Source organism: Triticum dicoccoides, chromosome 1B, assembly GCF_002162155.2.
Source record: "Triticum dicoccoides isolate Atlit2015 ecotype Zavitan chromosome 1B, WEW_v2.0, whole genome shotgun sequence".
Lineage (NCBI taxonomy): Eukaryota > Viridiplantae > Streptophyta > Magnoliopsida > Poales > Poaceae > Triticum > Triticum dicoccoides.
The window spans coordinates 64,270,654-64,289,982 of NC_041381.1; the positions used below are offsets into that span (position 1 = coordinate 64,270,654).

Sequence of the window (19,329 nt, forward strand, 5' to 3'; positions counted from 1 at the left end):
ACTACCGTCGTTCTAAGCAAATAAGATGCATAAACATGATAAACATCACATGCAATCAAATAGTGACATGATATGGCCAATATCATATTGCTCCTTTTGATCTCCATCTTTGGGGCTCCATGATCATCATCGTCACCGGCATGACACCATGATCTCCATCATCATGATCTCCATCACCGTGTCTCCATGAATTTGTCTCGCCAACTTATTACTTCTACTACTATGGCTACCGGTTAGCAATAAAGTAAAGTAATTACATGGCGTTGTTCAATGACACGCAGGTCATACAATAAATAAAGACAACTCCTATGGCTCCTGCCGGTTGTCATACTCATTGACATGCAAGTCGTGATTCCTATTACAAGAACATGATCAATCTCATACATCACATATCATTCATCACATTCTTCTTGGCCATATCATATCACATAGCATACCCTGCAAAAACAAGTTAGACGTCCTCTAATTGTTGTTTGCATGTTTTACGTGGCTGCTATGGGTTTCTAGAGAGAACGTTTCTTACCTACGCAAAACCACAACGTGATATGCCAATTGCTATTTACCCTTCATAAGGACCCTTTTCATTGAATTCGTTCCTACTAAAGTGGGAGAGACTGGCACCCGCTAGCCACCTTATGCACCAAGTGCATGTCAGTCGGTGGAACATGTCTCACGTAAGTGTACGTGTAAGGTCGGTCCGGGCCGCTTCATCCCACAATACCGTCGAAACAAGATTGGACTAGTAACGATAAGCATATTGAACAAAATCAACGCCCACAACTACTTTGTGTTCTACTCGTGCAAAGATTCTACGCAATAGACCTAGCTCATGATGCCACTGTTGGGGAACGTAGCAGAAATTCAAATTTTTCCTACGTGTCACCAAGATCTATCTAAGGAGAAACCAGCAACGAGGGGAAGGCGAGTGCATCTACATACCCTTGTAGATCGCTAAGCGGAAGCGCTCAAGAGAACGGGGTTGAAGGAGTCGTACTCGTCATGATCCAAATCACCGGAGATCCTAGTGCTGAACGGACGGCACCTCCGCGTTCAACACACGTACAGCCCGATCACGTCTCCCATGCCTTGATCGAGCAAGGAGAGAGGGAGAGGTTGAGGAAGACTCCATCCAGCAGCAGCACAACGGCGTGGTGGTGGTGGAGGAGCGTGGCAATCCTGCAGGGCTTCGCCAAGCACCGCGGGAGAGGAGGAGGGAGAGAGGTAGGGCTGCGCCAGGGAGAGGTGAATCTCATGTGTTGGCAGCCCTCAAGACCTCAACTATATATAGGGGAGAGGGAGGGGGGTGCGCCCCCTCTAGGGTTTCCACCCCAAGGGGCGCGGCAGCCCCAATCCCATCTAGGGTGGCGGCCAAGGGGGCGAGAGGAGAAACTTGCCCCCCAAGTTAGGTGGGTGCGCCCCCTCCCCCAACCCTAGGCGGCTTGGGCCCTTGTGGGGGGGCTCACCAGCCCACCTGGGGCTGGTCCCCTCCCGCACTTGGCCCATGCAGCCCTCCGGGGATGGTGGCCCCACTTGGTGGACCCCCGGGACCCTCCCAGTGGTCCCGGTACGTTACCGATAAAACCCGAAACTTTTCCGGTGACCAAAACATGACTCCCCATATATAAATCTTTACCTCGGGACCATTCCGGAACTCCTCATGACATCCGGGATCTCATCCGCGACTCCGAACAACATTCGGTAACCACATACAAACTTCCTTTATAACCCTAGCGTCATCGAACCTTAAGTGTATAGACCCTACGGGTTCGGGAACCATGCAGACATGACCGAGACGTTCTCCGGTCAATAGCCAACAGCGGGATCTGGATACCCATGTTGGCTCCCACATGTTCCACGATGATCTCATCGGATGAACCACGATGTCAAGGACTCAATCGATCCCGTATACAATTCCCTTTGTCTAGCGGTATTGTACTTGCCCGAGATTCGATCGTCGGTATACTGATACCTTGTTCAATCTCGTTACCGACAAGTCTCTTTACTCGTCCCGTAACACATCATCCCGCGATCAACTCTTTGATCACATTGTGCACATTATGATGATGTCCTACCGAGTGGGCCCAGAGATAGGGGAGAGGGAGTGACAAATCCCAGTCTCGATTCGTGCCAACCCAACAGACACTTTCGGAGATACCTGTAGTGCACCTTTATAGTCACCCAGTTACGTTGTGACGTTTGGTACACCCAAAGCATTCCTACGGTATCCGGGAGTTGCACAATCTCATGGTCTAAGGAAAAGATACTTGACATTAGAAAAGCTTTAGCATACGAACTACGATCTTTGTGCTAGGCTTAGGATTGGGTCTTGTCCATCACATCATTCTGCTAATGATGTGATCCCATTATCAACGACATCCAATGACCATGGTCAGGAAACTATAACCATCTATTGATCAACGAGCTAGTCAACTAGAGGTTTACTAGGGACATGGTGTTGTCTATGTACCCACACATGTATCTGAGTTTCCTATCAATACAATTATAGCATGGATAATAAACGATTATCATGAACAAGGAAATATAATAATAACTAATTTATCATTGCCGCTAGGGCATATTTGCAACAACAAAACCTTTCGGCTGCATCATATACAGTTCTTCCTTAAGATGTCCGTTAAGGAATGCCGTTTTGATGTCCATCTGCCATATCTCATAATCATAGTATGCGGCAATTGCTAACATGATTCGGACGGACTTCAGCTTCACTACGTGAGAGAATGTCTCATCGTCGTCAACCCCTTGAACTTGTCGATAACCCTTAGCGACAAGTCGAGCTTTATAGATGGTAATATTACCATCCGCGTCCGTCTTCTTCTTAAAGATCCATTTGTTTTCTATCGCTCGCCGATCATCGGGCAAGTCTGTCAAAGTCCATACTTTGTTTTTATACATGGATTCTATCTCGGATTGCATGGCTTCAAGCCATTTGTTGGAATCTGGGCCCGCCATCGCTTCTTCATAGTTCAAAGGTTCACTGTTGTCTAACAACATGATTTCCAGGACAGGGTTGCCATACCACTTTGGTGTGCAACGTGTCCTTGTGGACCTACGAAGTTCAGTAGCAACTTGATCCGAAGTACCTTGATCATCGTCATTGATTTCCTCTCCAGTCGGTGTAGGCACCACAAGAACATTTTCCTGAGCTGCACTACTTTCTGGTTCAAGAGGTAGTACTTCATCAAGTTCTACTTTCCTCCCACTTACTTCTTTCGAGAGAAACTCTTTTTCCAGCAAGGATCCATTCTTGGCAACAAAGATCTTGCCCTCGGATCTTAAGTAGAAGGTATACCCAATGGTTTCCTTAGGGTATCCTATGAAGACGCATTTTTCCGACTTGGGTCGAGCTTTTCAGGTTGAAGTTTCTTGACATAAGCATCGCATCCCCAAACTTTTAGAAACGACAGCTTAGGTTTCTTCCCAAACCATAATTCATACGGTGTCGTCTCGACGGATTTAGACGGAGCCCTATTTAAAGTGAATGTAGCTGTCTCTAGAGCGTATCCCCAAAATGATAGCGGTAAATCGGTAAGAGACATCATAGACCGCACCATATCCAATAGAGAGCGATTACGACGTTCGGACACACCGTTACGCTGAGGTGTTCCAGGCGGCGTGAGTTGTGAAACGATTCCACATTTCCTTAAGTGTGTACCAAATTTGTGACTTAAATATTCTCCTCCACGATCTGATCGTAGGAACTTTATCTTTCGGTCACGTTGATTCTCTACCTCATTCTGAAAATTCCTTGAACTTTTCAAAGGTCTCAGACTTGTGTTTCATTAAGTAGACATACCCATATCTACTCAAATCATCAGTGAGAGTGAGAACATAACGATATCCTCCACGAGCCTCAACGCTCATTGGACCGCACACATCGGTATGTATGATTTCCAATAAGTTGGTTGCTCGCTCCATTGTTCCGGAGAATGGAGTCTTGGTCATCTTGCCCATTAGGCATGGTTCGCATGTGTCAAATGATTCATAATCGAGATACTCTAAAAGTCCATTAGCATGGAGCTTCTTCATGCGCTTGGCACCAATGTGACCAAGGCGGCAGTGCCACAAGTATGTGGGACTATCGTTATCAACTTTACATCTTTTGGTATTCACACTATGAATATGTGTAACATTACGTTCGAGATTCATTAAGAATAAACCATTGACCATCGGGGCATGACCATAAAACATATCTCTCATATAAATAGAACAACCATTATTCTCAGATTTAAATGAGTAGCCATCTCGTATCAAACGAGATCTAGATACAATGTTCATGCTCAAACTTGGCACTAGATAACAACTATTGAGGTTTAAAACTAATCCCATAGGTAAATGTAGAGGCAGCATGCCGACGCGATCACATCGACCTTGGAACCATTCCCGACGCGCATCGTCACCTCGTCCTTCGCCAGTCTCCGCTTATTCCGCAGCTCCTGCTGTGAGTTACAAATATGAGCAATGACACCGGTATCAAATACCCAGGAGTTACTACGAGTACTGGTAAGGTACACATCAATTACATGTATATCACATATACCTTTAGTGTTGCCGGCCTTCTTGTCCGCTAAGTATTTGGGGCAGTTCCGCTTCCAGTGACCCTTCCCTTTGCAATAAAAGCACTCAGTCTCAGGCTTGGGTCCATTCTTTGAATTCTTCCCGGCAACTGGCTTACCGGGTGCGGCAACATCCTTGCCGTCCTTCTTGAAGTTCTTCTTGCCCTTGCCCTTCTTGAACTTGGTAGTTTTATTGACCATCAACACTTGATGTTCTTTCTTGATTTCTACCTTTGCCGACTTCAGCATTGAAAATACTTTAGGAATAGTTTTCACCATCCCCTACATATTGTAGTTCATCACAAATCTCTTGTAGCTCGGTGGGAGCGAGTGAAAGATTCTGTCAATGACCGCCTCGTCCGGGAGGTTAATGTCCAACTGGGATAGGCGGTTGTGTAACCCAGACATTTTGAGTATGTGCTCACTGACAGAACTATTTTCCTCCATCTTACAACTATAGAACTTGTCAGAGACTTCATATCTCTTGACCCGGGCATGAGCTTGGAAAACCATTTTTAGCTCCTCGAACATCTCATATGCTCCGTGTTGCTCAAAACGCTTTTGGAGGCCCGGTTCTAAGCTGTAAAGCATGCCGCACTGAACGAGGGAGTAATCATCAGCACGTGACTGCCAAGCGTTCATAACGTCTTGGTTCTCTAGGATGGGTGCTTCACCTAGCGGTCCTTCTAGGACATATGCTTTCTTGGCAGCTATGAGGATGATGCTCAGGTTCCGGACCCAGTCCGTATAGTTGCTGCCATAATCTTTTAGCTTGGTTTTCTCTAGGAACGTGTTGAAGTTCATGTTGACATGAGCATTGGCCATTTGATCTACAAGACATATTTGCAAAGGTTTTAGACTAAGTTCATGATAATTAAGTTCATCTAATCAAATTATTTAATGAACTCCCACTCAGATTAGACATCCCTCTAGTCATCTAAGTGTTACACGATCCGAGTCGACTAGGCCGTGTCCGATCATCACGTGAGACGGACTAGTCATCATCGGTGAGCATCTCCATGTTGATCGTATCTTCCATACGACTCATGTTCGACCTTTCGGTATCTGTGTTCCAAGGCCATGTCTGTACATGCTAGGCTCGTCAAGTTAACCCTAAGTGTTTTGCATGTGTAAAACTGTCTTACACCCGCTGTATGTGAATGTAAGAATCTATCACACCCGGTCATCACGTGGTGCTTCGAAACGACGAACTTTAGCAACGGCGCACAGTTAGGGGAGAATACTTTCTTGAAATTGTTATAAGGGATCATCTTATTTACTACCGTCGTTCTTAGTAAACAAGATGCATAAACATAATAAACATCACATGCAATTATATAGTAGTGACATGATATGGCCAATATCATATAGCTCCTTTGATCTCCATCTTCGGGGCTCCATGATCATCTTCGTCACCGGCATTGACACCATGATCTCCATCATCATGATCTCCATCATCGTGTCTCCATGAAGTTGCTCACCAACTATTACTTCTACTACTATGGCTAACGGTTTAGCAATAAAGTAAAGTAATTACATGGCGTTAAATCATTGACACGCAGGTCATACAATAATTAAGACAACTCCTATGGCTCCTGCCGGTTGTCATACTCATCGACATGCAAGTCGTGATTCCTATTACAAGAACATGATCTCATACATCACAATATATCATTCATCATTCATCACAACTTTTGGCCATATCATATCACAAGGCAATTGCTGCAAAAACAAGTTAGACGTCCTCTAATTGTTGTTGCATCTTTTACGTGGCTGCAATAGGGTTCTAGCAAGAACGTTTTCTTACCTACAAAAAAGCCACAACGTGATTTGTCAACTTCTATTTACCCTTCATAAGGACTCTTTTCATCGAATCCGCTCCAACTAAAGTGGGAGAGACAGACACCCGCTAGCCACCTTATGCAACTAGTGCATGTCAGTCGGTGTAACCTGTCTCACGTAAGCGTACGTGTAAGGTCGGTCCGGGCCGCTTCATCCCACAATACCGCTAAAGCAAAATAAGACTAGTAGCGGCAAGAAAGTTGACAACATATATGCCCACAACAGATTTGTGTTCTACTCGTGCAATAGAGAACTACGCATAAACCTGGCTCTAATACCACTGTTGGGGAACGTTGCAGAAAATAAAATTTTTCCTACGGTTTCACCAAGATCCATCTATGAGTTCATCTAGCAAAGAGTCATAGGAGTGCATCTGCATACCTTTGTAGATCGCGAGCGAAAGCGTTCAAGAGAACGGGGTTGAGGGAGTCGTACTCGTCGTGATCCAAATCACTGATGGCCAAGTGCCGAACGGACAGCGCCTCCGCGTTCAACACACGTACGGAGCGGATGGCGTCTCCTCCTTCTTGATCCAGCAAGGGGGAAGGAGAGGTTGATGAAGATCCAGCAGCACGACAGCGTGGTGGTGGATGCAGCAGAGTTCCGGCAGAGCTTTGCCGAGCTTCTGTGAGAGGGAGAGGTGTAGCAGGGGAGAGGGAGGCGCCAAGACTTTAGGGTGCGGCTACCCTCCCTCCCCCCTCCTTTATATAGGCCCCCAGGGGGGGCGCCGGCCCTAGAGATGAGATCTCTAGGGGGGCAGCGGCCAAGGGGGGTGGAGTGCCCCCCAAGGCAAGTGGAGGCGCCCCCTGCCCTAGGGTTCCCAACCCTAGGCGCAGAGGGGGGGGGCAGGGGGGGCGCACCAGCCCAATAGGGGCTGGTTCCCCTCCCACTTCAGCCCATGGGGCCCTCCGGGATTGGTGGCCCCACCCGGTGGACCACCGGGACCCTTCCGGTGGTCCCGGTACAACACCGGTGACCCCCGAAACTCTCCCGATGGCCGAAACAGCACTTTCTATATATAATTCTTTACCTCCGGACCATTCCGGAACTCCTCGTGACGTCCGGGATCTCATCCGGGACTCCGAACAACTTTTGGTTTGCTGCATACTCATATCTTCTACAACCCTAGCGTCACCGAACCTTAAGTGTGTAGACCCTACGGGTTCGGGAGACACGTAGACATGACCGAGATGGTTCTCCGGTCAATAACCAACAGCAGGATCTAGATACCCATGTTGGCTCCCACACATGCTCCTCGATGATCTCATCGGATGAACCACGATGTCGAGGATTCAATCAACCCTATATACAATTCCTTTGTCAATCGGTACGTTACTTGCCCGAGACTCGATCGTCGGTATCCCAATACCTCGTTCAGTCTCGTTACCGGCAAGTCACTTTACTCGTACCGTAATGCATGATCCCGTGACCAAACACTTGGTCACTTTGAGCTCATTATGATGATGCATTACCGAGTGGGCCCAGAGATACCTCTTCGTCATACGGAGTGACAAATCCCAGTCTCGATCCGTGTCAACCCAACAGACACTTTCGGAGATACCTGTAGTGCACCTTTATAGTCACCCAGTTACGTTGTGACGTTTGGTACACCCAAAGCACTCCTACGGTATCCGGGAGTTACACGATCTCATGGTCTAAGGAAAAGATACTTGACATTGGAAAAGCTCTAGCAAAACGAACTACACGATCTTGTGTTATGCTTAGGATTGGGTCTTGTCCATCACATCATTCTCCTAATGATGTGATCCCGTTATCAACGACATCTAATGTCCATAGTCAGGAAACCATGACTATCTGTTGATCAACGAGCTAGTCAACTAGAGGCTCACTAGGGACATATTATGGTCTATGTATTCACACGTGTATTACGATTTCCGGATAATACAATTATAGCATGAATAAAAAACAATTATCATGAACAAGGAAATATAATAATAATCCTTTTATTATTGCCTCTAGGGCATATTTCCAACAGGTTATTGCCAAGGCGGTCGAGGTAGCGAGTAACTCATGCCCATGGACGCCATTGCACTGGCGTGACACGGTACCTCCTCGGGCTCCTCGCCGACGCCATCACAACTCACAACACCCATAAACATAGCCTTGGTGCCAACTGCCGACGTGTTTCCTCGCTACACCGGTGAGACTTGAGATGAGAAAGGTTAATCAGTTCATGATTGGATCGATTGGCACAATGGCAAGTACCGACAGTGAACACCCGCTGAAGTTGTTGATGGTGACTGAGAAGAGTAGAGGATGATACATTGACACACATACGCGATCGCTGGCGGGCTCCGTGGTGTAGTGCAGGCAGCAGGGGGTAGCAGTGACTCGGATGTGCAGACTTATGCGGCTTGCTAACTCTGGTGTGGTGAGCCTCATCGATGGATCGAAATGTCCGTCATGGCCGCCGGGGCAGACTCGACATGGCCATCTGCGTGCTGCCTTCAAAGAGGAGCGCAGCCGCTGCACCGCCGCGAGGCGCGTCGTGGTGTTCGCCGTATTTTGGTCGCGATTTGTTTTTCTCTCGAGAAGGGAGAAGACGATGGTAGGCAAGAGAAGACTTGGACGTGGGCCATCCAATAGTTAATCTCTGCCGTTGAACGCGAGGGAGCACGGATGGGAGTATTTCGGGGGAGCAGGCAAGCCTCATCCTATTAGTAGGTATAGATATAGATATAGATATAGAGGTATAGATATAGGTATAGAGGTATAGAAATATATATGGTAGAAAAACCAATCGGGGTCTCGGTTGTTTAGTTTGCTATACGCCTGTTTGTGCCTGATTTGTGTGTGGTGATGTCCTAAATATGGTCGTTATTTCAGCATGGATGGACATGAGCAATGCATCCCCCCCTCCTTCCTCTCTATGTGTAAATATGATCATGTTCGAAGAGAAATGGTATTATTGTGACTACTATATTTTTATGCGAGGAGACGTTTTCAAAGCTGCGTGAACATTTAATTTTATACATGAACAGAAGAACTATTAGTTGAGCATTACCTTGTAAAAAAGAAACCAATTTTTATACATGAACTGATGAAGAACTATTAGTTGAGCATTAACTTGTCAAAAAGAAACCAAGGTTTATTTTTGCACAAAAAAATATAACAAAGTAGAGCATTAACATAACCCCCGCAACAAAGAAAGAAAAAGAGCATTAACATGAGTACGGATCTTCTTTTACTCATAAACTATCTTTTGCGAAACTTTTATGTGCATTGGGATTTTACTAAACCTGATCTACAAAGCTTATTTCCTACTTTTAATAAATAATATTGAACACGAACATCGATGAAAAAACATGCATTCACCATCATTTCCTTGGAAGAACAATCCGGGCTGCGGAAGCCTCTAGAGTCTAACCGTACGGAGATATTTTGGTAAAGCGCTCTGGATACCCATACAAGTAATAAGGATGTGTCCATGACTTAGCATGGGGTCCTGGGGCAATAGGAGGATGGATGTACATCCATCCAATCACACTATATATAACCATAGGCAATGTAAGATGTTTAGAGAGTTGCTTGAAAAAGTAAAACATTTTTCTCTTAAACAATTATGTTTTTTAGGTGACTAAGTAAGCGTCGATGATATACAAGTACCATTCCTTTATAAAACCGGTTTATTTTTACAAGCACCTCTCTAAACACTTTGTGTTGCACACGGCTTAACACACACCACAAGGCAGGCAGCGCGGTCTGCTCACAACTAGGACAAACCATTTCCCATATCCGACATCTTCGCCCGGCCGTGTGAGCCCCGAGAATTTTTTGCATGATTATAAGCACAATTTGTTTTGTTCCGTTGACCTTAGAACATGAATTTTATTTTCTCTCTAAGCACCATGACAGTTACTTATACGATAAAAGAAATAAAAAGTCTGTTATATTAAGCCATGAAAGATGCACATATTATTTAAAAATCATATAGTTGAACTATCAATGCATGTTCTGCCGGTTTGCATTAATTATAAACGAAAACCCTCACATGCATGACTGGGGAACCAATTGGAATTCTTTGTGCTTGTTGCCAATCATGCGATGATGGACTTCTTGTGACTATTTTAGATAACCTTTGCCTTATCATGAGAAAATAAGAAATGGTACACAAAGCGGATTCTAACACTCATTTTAATTGCATTTCCTTCTATATTTTCTCCAAGTATTAGGTTTATCCACGATCATTTTCCGATCAGAATTTCTTCTATTTCACATTGTGAGTTTCCAAATTACAGTTCAAATATTGACTCAAATTTAGTGGCATATCATAATAGAATGCTACATGGACAACATAGTTTATGACAGGGGTTCCAGGATACTATGTTGTTTAATTACCGGAAAAGGCTTTCGCCCCACTTTATAAATAAAGCAAACCACCACCACAGCCAACGGATACAATAAGGTTCACACCCACACACACAGATAAAAGCGAAACAGGACAAGTAGTGCGAGGTTCTTCTGAGGGCATAGCTCAACAAGCCCAAAACATAGAAACAAGAACACAACAACGCGAGCAGGCCGCAGGCAGGCCGCAGACGACGAGATCTAATCCGGCTCTGGAGGTGGTGGAGGAAGCGGCGGCGCCAAGCAAATAGCCAACGCACTGAGGGTAGCGATGATGTTGTTGATGGCGTTGTGATCCTGGGTCGGCTAAGCGGCCGCCAAAGCTGCAAGTAACCACACATTTTAAAAATGGTGTTAGTCGAGTGCCGAAGGGGAACACATTGAATCACAAGCTTATTGCGAACAGTCCACAGCGTCCACGCGAGGACCCCAACCGCCAGCCACCCACTACAAGAAATATGTCAGCTAGCGACCTTCTGTCAGTGACCCTTGAAGAATTGGTCATAGATCTATGACCATTTCAGACCAATTGGTCAAAAGCTGTTCGGGGGGCTCCAAACCCTAAACCATTGCGACCATTTTGGTCAGAAAGGTCGTAATTTCCTTACATGAAATGGTCACAAAGCAAACAGTGCTAGTCCACTGCCTTATTTCTAGTTGTTAACAACCAATATAGATGGTCATAGCCTTGTAGATTGTGGTGGGTTGTGATGACTAGGCGCCATCTCATCGGTTTTGCCAATGTGTCATGTCCACATGGCAGTTTTTGCCCTAGGTTGTGAAGCAACCTATATTTCTGTTATTCCAAAAATTCCCAAAAAATTCTCATAAATGTTTTGGATCATATCTTCATCAAATATGTCAAAAACATTCCTTGCCTAGTTCAAAAATAATTTGAAAATATTCATTTTCCTATTTTGTTCAGAGCAGCACTTTGTGAAGGAAGTACCACTTTGGCATGTCCAAATGGTATCCATTTTCTACAGTGCTTTCCTATGCCCAAATAAACATCCTCCACCAAATGTCAGCTCAATCCATTCATTATTTTGAGCCCAGCTTCAACATTCATATTTATGTCCAGTGTGGTACTTTGTAAAGCAAGTACCACCTAGGCTCCTCCTTTTGAGGTGAAAATTTGTGAAGACAGTCTTCTTAGTAACTGATCATCCTCAGCCAAAACTCAAACCCATTAGCCATGTGCATTTCCCGTACCGCAAATCAAGCACTTGGCTGCTTATTCATGTTTGAGCGTCGATCGATCTCCTCGTGAGAATCTTATGTTGTGATTTTCTTCCTAGCACCTACCTGGGGAGTGCCCAACCCACTAGACATGCCTAGGCCATCCAGAACACATGGCAACGCCACGGTCACGCGGTGACCACGCGGCGGGCATGCGAGCTTACGCGCTCTAGTGTTGGGGCCCTCGGCCACCGTCCAAACCTCGATGTCTCGCCATCAAACCATGTATTTCTGATTAAATAGATACTTATTTACCTAGAAATGATTTTTGGAAAAAATAAAGAGCAAACTATGAGGCAGCTGCAGTTCAAATTTGACCCGCTTCCAACTGAATCGACAGGAATTTGTCTTTTTCACTAGAGGTGGATCAAAAAATTTGACACCAAACCATTTTTTAAATTGTGCATTAAATATGGCCTAGTATTTTATAAAATTGATTAGGTCCAATTTTGCAACAAATATATGGTAGGTCCTTCACAAAAAAACTCATTTCATGCACTCGGAAAATGGAAAATGGTTTTTTCGTCCAAAGAAAATGAAAACTTCCTTAGGCAACATTGTTTGCATTACAATATGCACCCTTGTGCACAATATGAGATCATTTGAACAAACTATGCCATGAATGTGGCCATAAGATTGATCATTTGGCTTGAAAGCCATGAAACTTCACACTTGATAGCTCATTTCCGAGAACACTTTTTTAAAATAATTACCATATTACAAGTTTATTACTTTTACTGGAAACTTGGTCACATATAATGACACAATGCAAAGGTTTTCCAACTTTTTGATTTTTTTGAATTTTTTATGCCCGTTCCAAAATGCGGTCAAAACGGCGGACTTGACCGTTCCTAGCTAGTGGTTGAATCTTGGAATTTTTTTGGTGTTTCTCTGATTAAATAGATACTTATGTACCTCGAAATGATTTTTGGAAAAAATAAATAACAAACTATGAGGCAACTGCAGTTCAAATTTGACCCGCTTCCAACTGAATCGACGGGAATTTGTCTTTTTCACCAGAGGTGGATCAAAACTTTTTACACCCAACCATTTGGTCAATTGTGCATTAAATATGGCCTAGTATTTTATAAAATTGATTAGGTCCAATTTTGCAACAAATATATGGTAGGTCCTTCACAAAAAAAACTCATTTTAGGCACTCGGAAAATGGAAAATTAATTTTCCGTGCAAAGAAAATGAAAACTTCCTTAGGAAACATTCTTTGACATTCCAATATGCACCCTTGTGCACGATATGAGATCATTTGAACAAACTATGCCATGAATGTGGCCATAAGATTGATCATTTGGCTTGAAAGCCATGAATCTTCATGCATGATAGCTCATTTCTGAGAACACTTTTTAAAAATAATTGCCATATTACAAGTTTATTATTTTTCCTGGAAACTTGGTCACATATAATGATACAATGCGAAGGTTTTCCAATTTTTTGATTTTTTTGAATTTTTTATGCCTGTTTCAAAATGCGGTCAAACAGCGGGCTTGACCGTTCCAAGCTAGTGGTTGAATCTTGGAAATTTTTTAATGTTTCTTTGATTAAATAGATACTTATGTACCTAGAAATGATTTTTGGAAAAAATAAATAGCAAACTATGAGGCAGCTGCAGTTCAAATTTGACCCGCTTCCAACTAAATCGGCGGGAATTTGTCTTTTTCACCAGAGGTGGATCAAAACTTTTGACACCCAACCATTTTGTCAATTGTGCATTAAATATGTCCTAGTATTTTATAAAAATGATTTGATACAATTTTGCAACAAATATATGGTAGGTCCTTCACAAAAAAACTCATTTCGGGCACTCGAAAAATGGAAAATGAATTTTCCGTGCAAAGAAAATGAAAACTCCCTTTGGAAACATTGTTTGGAATTCCAAGATGCACCTTTGTGCATAATATGAGATCATTTGAACAAACTATGCCATGAATGTGGCCATAAGATTGATCATTTGGCTTGAAAGCCATGAATCTTCACACTTGATAGCTCGTTTCCATGAACACATTTTTAAAATAATTACCGTATTACAAGTTTATAATTTTCCTGGTAACTTGGTCACATATAATGACGCAATGCCAAGGTTTTCCAATTTTTTGATTTTTTTTGAATTTTTTATGCCCGTTTCAAAATGTGGTCAAAACGGCGGGAATGACCGTTCCTAGCTAGTGGTTGAATCTTGGAATTTTTGTGGTGTTTCTCTGATTAAATAGATACTTATGTACCTAGAAATGATTTTTGGAAAAAATAAAGAGCAAACTACGAGGTAGCTATAGTTCAAATTTGACCCGCTTCCAACTGAATCGACGGAAATTTGTCTTTTTCACGAGTGGTGGATAAAAACTTTTGACAGCCAACCATTTGGTCAATTGTGCATTAAATATGTCCTATTATTTTAGAAAATTGATTTGGTCCAATTTTGCAACAAATATATTGTAGGTCCTTCAAAAAAACTCATTTTGGGCACTCGAAAAATGATGAAAAATAGCTAGAAATATCGGAAATGCATACAAATTGGTCCTCATCCATAAAATGCGATCTAACTCTAGTGAAAATTTGTGTGGTGCCCTTCTAGAAAATATTTTTGATAGCTGCTTCACAAAATCCCTCTATTTTGAATACTTGAAAACTATTTTAAATCACTGATTTTCCGAACCAATCACAACTCGTCCCACGGATCGATGACGTGGCGCACATCCATCCATCCATCTCTCCATTCCACATCGATCCATCCATCCACCCACTCTCTCGCCGCGGCACCCAAACCCTAACTCCACTCCTCCCTCGTCCCCTCTCTCGCCACCGCACCCAAACCCTAACTCCACTCCTCTCCCCTCTCTCTCCCGATTCAGATGCACTCCTCGCAGACGCCACCCCAATTCAGCCGATCCCACCGTCAGCGCCTACGCGCCACCACTCGCTCCTCCTCGCCTTCCAGATCGCGCCGCCACCTCCCTCCCCATCCCCTCCTGGATCTCTCCCTCAGTGAGCCACCGGCGAGCCCCTCTACTGCCCGCGCATGCACAACCTCGGCTCCTGCTACTCTCCATCGACCCCGATGCTCCTACTCCAGCCGGCATCTGGCGGAGCATCGCCACTCTGACCCCCTCCCTTCCCCACCCGCTCCTCTTGATCCCGTCCCCTTCCTCCCAGTCGTCTTCTCCTTGCGACGCCCCACCCTCCACCAGGCCCTCCGCCAGCCCGAGCCCCTCGCTCCCTTCTCCACCAGGCCCTCCACCTTCACTTGACTTGACCATGTCATCGTGGGGGATGGGGTCGTTGGGCTCACGGCCGAGCTCGACAAGGTGGAGCTCGTGCGCGCCCACGACGATCCTGAGCGCAACGCCGGCTTCTGCTTCCTCTACTACGCGGACACCGAGGCCGCGGTGGAGCGCGCGGCGCAGGTCGATGGTGTAGGTCGCGGGCGTGGCGGAGCCCATCCATCCACCCATCTTCCCCAAAGTTTCCTTCGACAAGTAGCAGCAACGGAAGGCCATGGCGACGAACGTGCAGATGGGCGGCGGCTCTCGCTCATCAACAACACCTTCTACTCCAACAAGGAGATCTTCCTCCGCGAGCTCATCTCCAACTCGTCAGATGTACTCCTCTATTCCTTCCTTCCTTCCTTCCTCTGTTTCCTCTGCTTCTCTCTCTGCCTTGTTTGTTCGTTCGTCGTCAGAGTCAGAGATGATTGATTGGTGGCTCGATTTGCTCACACGCGAATGCTTCTCTGCTTTGCTTGCAGGCGCTTGACAAGATCCGGCTCGAGAGCCTGACGGACAAGAGCAAGCTCGACGCCAGCCGGAGCTCTTCATCCGCCTCATCCCCGATAAGCCCAACAAGACGCTCTCCATCATCGACAGCGGCGTCGGCATGACAAAATCAGGTACTATATGTGCGCCTTCCCTTCCTCCTCTCCACTCTCAAATCTCATGGAGGAATTTTTTACGTGTGCCATCGTAGCTGAGTCCCTGAATGTCTGCATTTCTAGAGAACTAATTCAGAGTTTCATACTGAATATTCATTTGCCTACTAGACTTCTGACGGGAAGTAAATTGCAGTGCTGTGAGCCTCCACTGAGTTGTAGTGCTCCTCCACTTGCATATGTCGTCTTAACATGTGGTGATACTTATATGGTGCCGAATAATTCCCCTATGATGCCAATTGCACAATAATGTTATGGTGATCTAGTTGTCCATTCAATGTCAGATGACGTGTGACTGCACACACTGAAAAATCACCTTCTCTAAACCTTATATGGTCCACTGCTTGCCTCTGCTATTTACTTTGATGTCATATGCAATTCAATCGAAGTTCAAATTCCCAAATATTTGGCTAGTTGACTGTTGAAAATTTAGTTGCTCCACAAGGTGTTCCATGAACATTTCTTGTAGTCATTCTACATATTTTGTAAGTTGTAGCCATGTGCAGATATTGATATTGCTCCCTCTGTTCCTAAATATAGGATGTTTTGGTAGTTCAATTGACCTCGATTTTGGCAGATTCCCTACACGTGTGTATCTATCAAGTCATCTTACTAGCGGCTGTTCAATTGACCTTGATCATGCAGGAACGTCACTGGATTCTGGAATCTGACCGAGATCCCGCCGGAGCTCTTCAACTCGATGGAGCTAGTCTCTCTGTGAGTCATGGCATTGGTGTCTGTTGCTGTGCAAACTGCTTACACTAGGCAATGCGAGAATTAAACAACCTACTAGAAGTAGGACAATGAGGTCAGTCCCTCCACTCCTCCTCACAGCGCCCCCTCTCTTCCTCCCTCCCGGCATTTCGAGTTTGGATCCGTGATTGCAACTCCTCTTTTTTGTAATTGCAGCAATGTCGCTTGATGAGTTGATGTCGTTCATGATATGATGTTCTGTATGCAGATCAATGTGCCTAACAACAACCAGCAGTTCATCAGCATCCTGACTGGCCATGTTAACTCCGCGTCCTACTTCTCGATGGATGCTGCATCCTTCCCCAGCAGGCTGCCAATGGCTGCGTGCCTGCACCCTGCTGCTTCTGCGCCGGTGCCGGCCACCGCGCCCAGTCGCCACGGCCAGCGGCAGCAGTCTCCTCGGCGGACGGCAGTGTGCAGGTGTGCACCCTGGCACTGGGGACTAGAGACGTGCAGCATAGAAGGCCAGCAGCTAGGAGCTGAGCAGCTGCACACAGAGCCGGAGGTAAGATTGAGGTGGACCAGATTGCTAATTTCTACCTAGTACAGTACATTTCGTTGGTTGCTAGAGAGCTGAGAGCTACCTAGTGCATAGAAGATGAATCCCAGCTTGTACAAATAAATGAATGATAAGCAGGCTAAGTAACATAATAACCAGCCTTTAGTTGTCTGCTAATTGCTATCCAGTACAGTACATGAACACATTTACATATTCGTTGAACTTCTCAATGCATGTACTATGTAGGCTTGAGACTAAGTTGCTGCTTAGGGTCAAGCTGGTTGGAGGCGGGTTTAGTGCATCCATGCTACTTGATATTAGATGTATTTTTTGTTATGATTATTAAGGAATACTATCAACTAATATCAAATAGCACAGCTAGTGATCTATCTGGTTCTAGTGAATGGGCAGCTGCAGATGTAGAATACGGTGATGTGCACTGATAGTATTGCAGTAGTAGCAACAGAATAGCCCAACTCTGAAGAAAAGCTTGTAACAAAATTGATGCATATGATTAAACTGATGTGTAATTTGTTGTGCACAACTGACACGTAAATGCTCTCTCGGGTGTCGGAGCAACAGCGAGCAACGGACCTTTTCTCGCAGAAGGTGAAGAGGTCGTCGTTCAGCACGTCGGACAAGGTAATGTCGTCTTACAAATTCTTACAAAAGTTTCATACCTACAAGACACAAACAGAATGAATTGATATTTGTATATGCCATGGAATTTTGAGCAGGTTCTTCAGCTGTCGGACGAGGTGGAGGCATGCTTCCTGTAGCACTTCGTGGGTAACGACTCAAGGTGCAGGTGACATCCATTATTCTCACTTAGGCGAATCTGAATGGGAATTCTGGACTTCTCTTTTGTGCTAATACAATGATATTAGATGTCTGTTGGTTGCTATATATGGGTAAGACGAATTGAATTGAATCCTGCTGTTTTCTTTTTGATGTACGCACACAAATGATTGTCATTCATGAACAACAAGCAACCATACTAGTTCCTACCTATGTTCCAGATATTGTTGTACGTATTATTTATTGTTGTACATATACACAACCTATTGTTGTACGTATCACTTCGAGAGATATTATGTGCTCTTAGACTATCATTGCATTGCGTGCTGTTCCTGCATACCTGTATCTCAAGCATTGCACATTTGTGTTTGTTTAGGCGGACAACTACCCGTATAATATGCAAAACAACAACAAAGCTAGTGATGCTATGCTAAGATTAATGTGTACTTGTCAAACTCAAGATTACCCCTGTTAAAAGTTTGAAATGTCTTTTTTTTTAAATTGAAAGAGTCCTTCTAGCTTGTGTAGGTGTCTTGCGATCCTGTTCTAATTAATGTGTACAGTGCAAGCTCTTGTTTTTGTCTAAATGCGTGCACATAAGTTCAATTACCTTCTGAGAAATACTTGATGCACTTTTTTTTTCTGTTTCTCAAATACAAAATAGCTTGCTCCTTCTAGTTGTGGCATCCCCATTGTTAATCTTTATGATGTTGTTCCTCACTAGTATTCACTGATAACTATGCCTCGTTTTGATTGTTCTATTGTTATTTATGCCAAAAGGTTAACATGTTCGAATTTATTTTGTTCCTGACCATTTTGTTTTATAACATGCAGATGGTGGCCTCTATTCATGTTTCGTCGTGAGCTCCAGGATGAAGAAGTTGGAAGAAGCAATGCATGATGGATCTAGGAGCAGTATAATGCTGATTTGTAAACTTGTTGTAATGCTAATTCAGGTTGTAATGCTGATTGTATGTGGCATCCTTCATTGTACACTTGTGGAGTTTGTTATATGATTGTAAACTTGATGCTGATCACATTGTATGTGTGTTATATGATCTAACACTTTGATGGTTGATAACATTTGAAGTATTTCGTGTGTTTTCTGTGTGCCAATTTAAATACCAGGTATTTATTTGCATGAAATAAAAAAAATGAAGAATATTGCCTTGACGGCTAGGACCCAGTATTAGAACCTGACAATGGGGACCCACCTGACTAGTGAACCCAATTTAGAAAAAAAGAAAAAAATGAAATTGTTGAGACAAAAAGGCCATGGCCCCAAAATAAAAAGGCTACAATGTTGGGCTTGGTCCATT

The 19,329-nt window shown here is 44.3% G+C and overlaps 1 protein-coding gene across 5 annotated transcripts; it reads left to right on the forward strand.

Annotated features, from left to right (window-relative positions):
• Nucleotides 1-14,849: 14,849 nt before the first annotated feature.
• LOC119319234 lies at nt 14,850-19,062 on the forward strand. Of its 5 annotated transcripts, XR_005154400.1 has the most exons (6): nt 14,850-15,634; nt 15,781-15,921; nt 16,606-16,768; nt 16,922-17,854; nt 17,950-18,014; nt 18,845-19,062. XR_005154400.1 is itself a non-coding variant. In XM_037593737.1 (4 exons), the coding sequence occupies exons 1-3, from the start codon at nt 16,904-16,906 to the stop codon at nt 17,989-17,991; spliced, it is 417 nt and encodes a 138-aa protein (XP_037449634.1). In that variant the 5' UTR covers nt 16,783-16,903; the 3' UTR covers nt 17,992-18,020; nt 18,845-19,062. The 5 variants fall into 5 exon arrangements, 3 of the variants coding, with proteins under 3 accessions (XP_037449634.1, XP_037449627.1, XP_037449620.1); XM_037593737.1 differs by lacking the exons at nt 14,850-15,634; nt 15,781-15,921; nt 16,606-16,768 and having other exon boundaries at nt 16,783-17,218; nt 17,795-17,854; nt 17,950-18,020; XM_037593730.1 differs by lacking the exons at nt 14,850-15,634; nt 15,781-15,921; nt 16,606-16,768 and having other exon boundaries at nt 16,783-17,218; nt 17,795-17,854.
• The last annotated feature ends 267 nt before the right edge of the window (nt 19,063-19,329 follow it).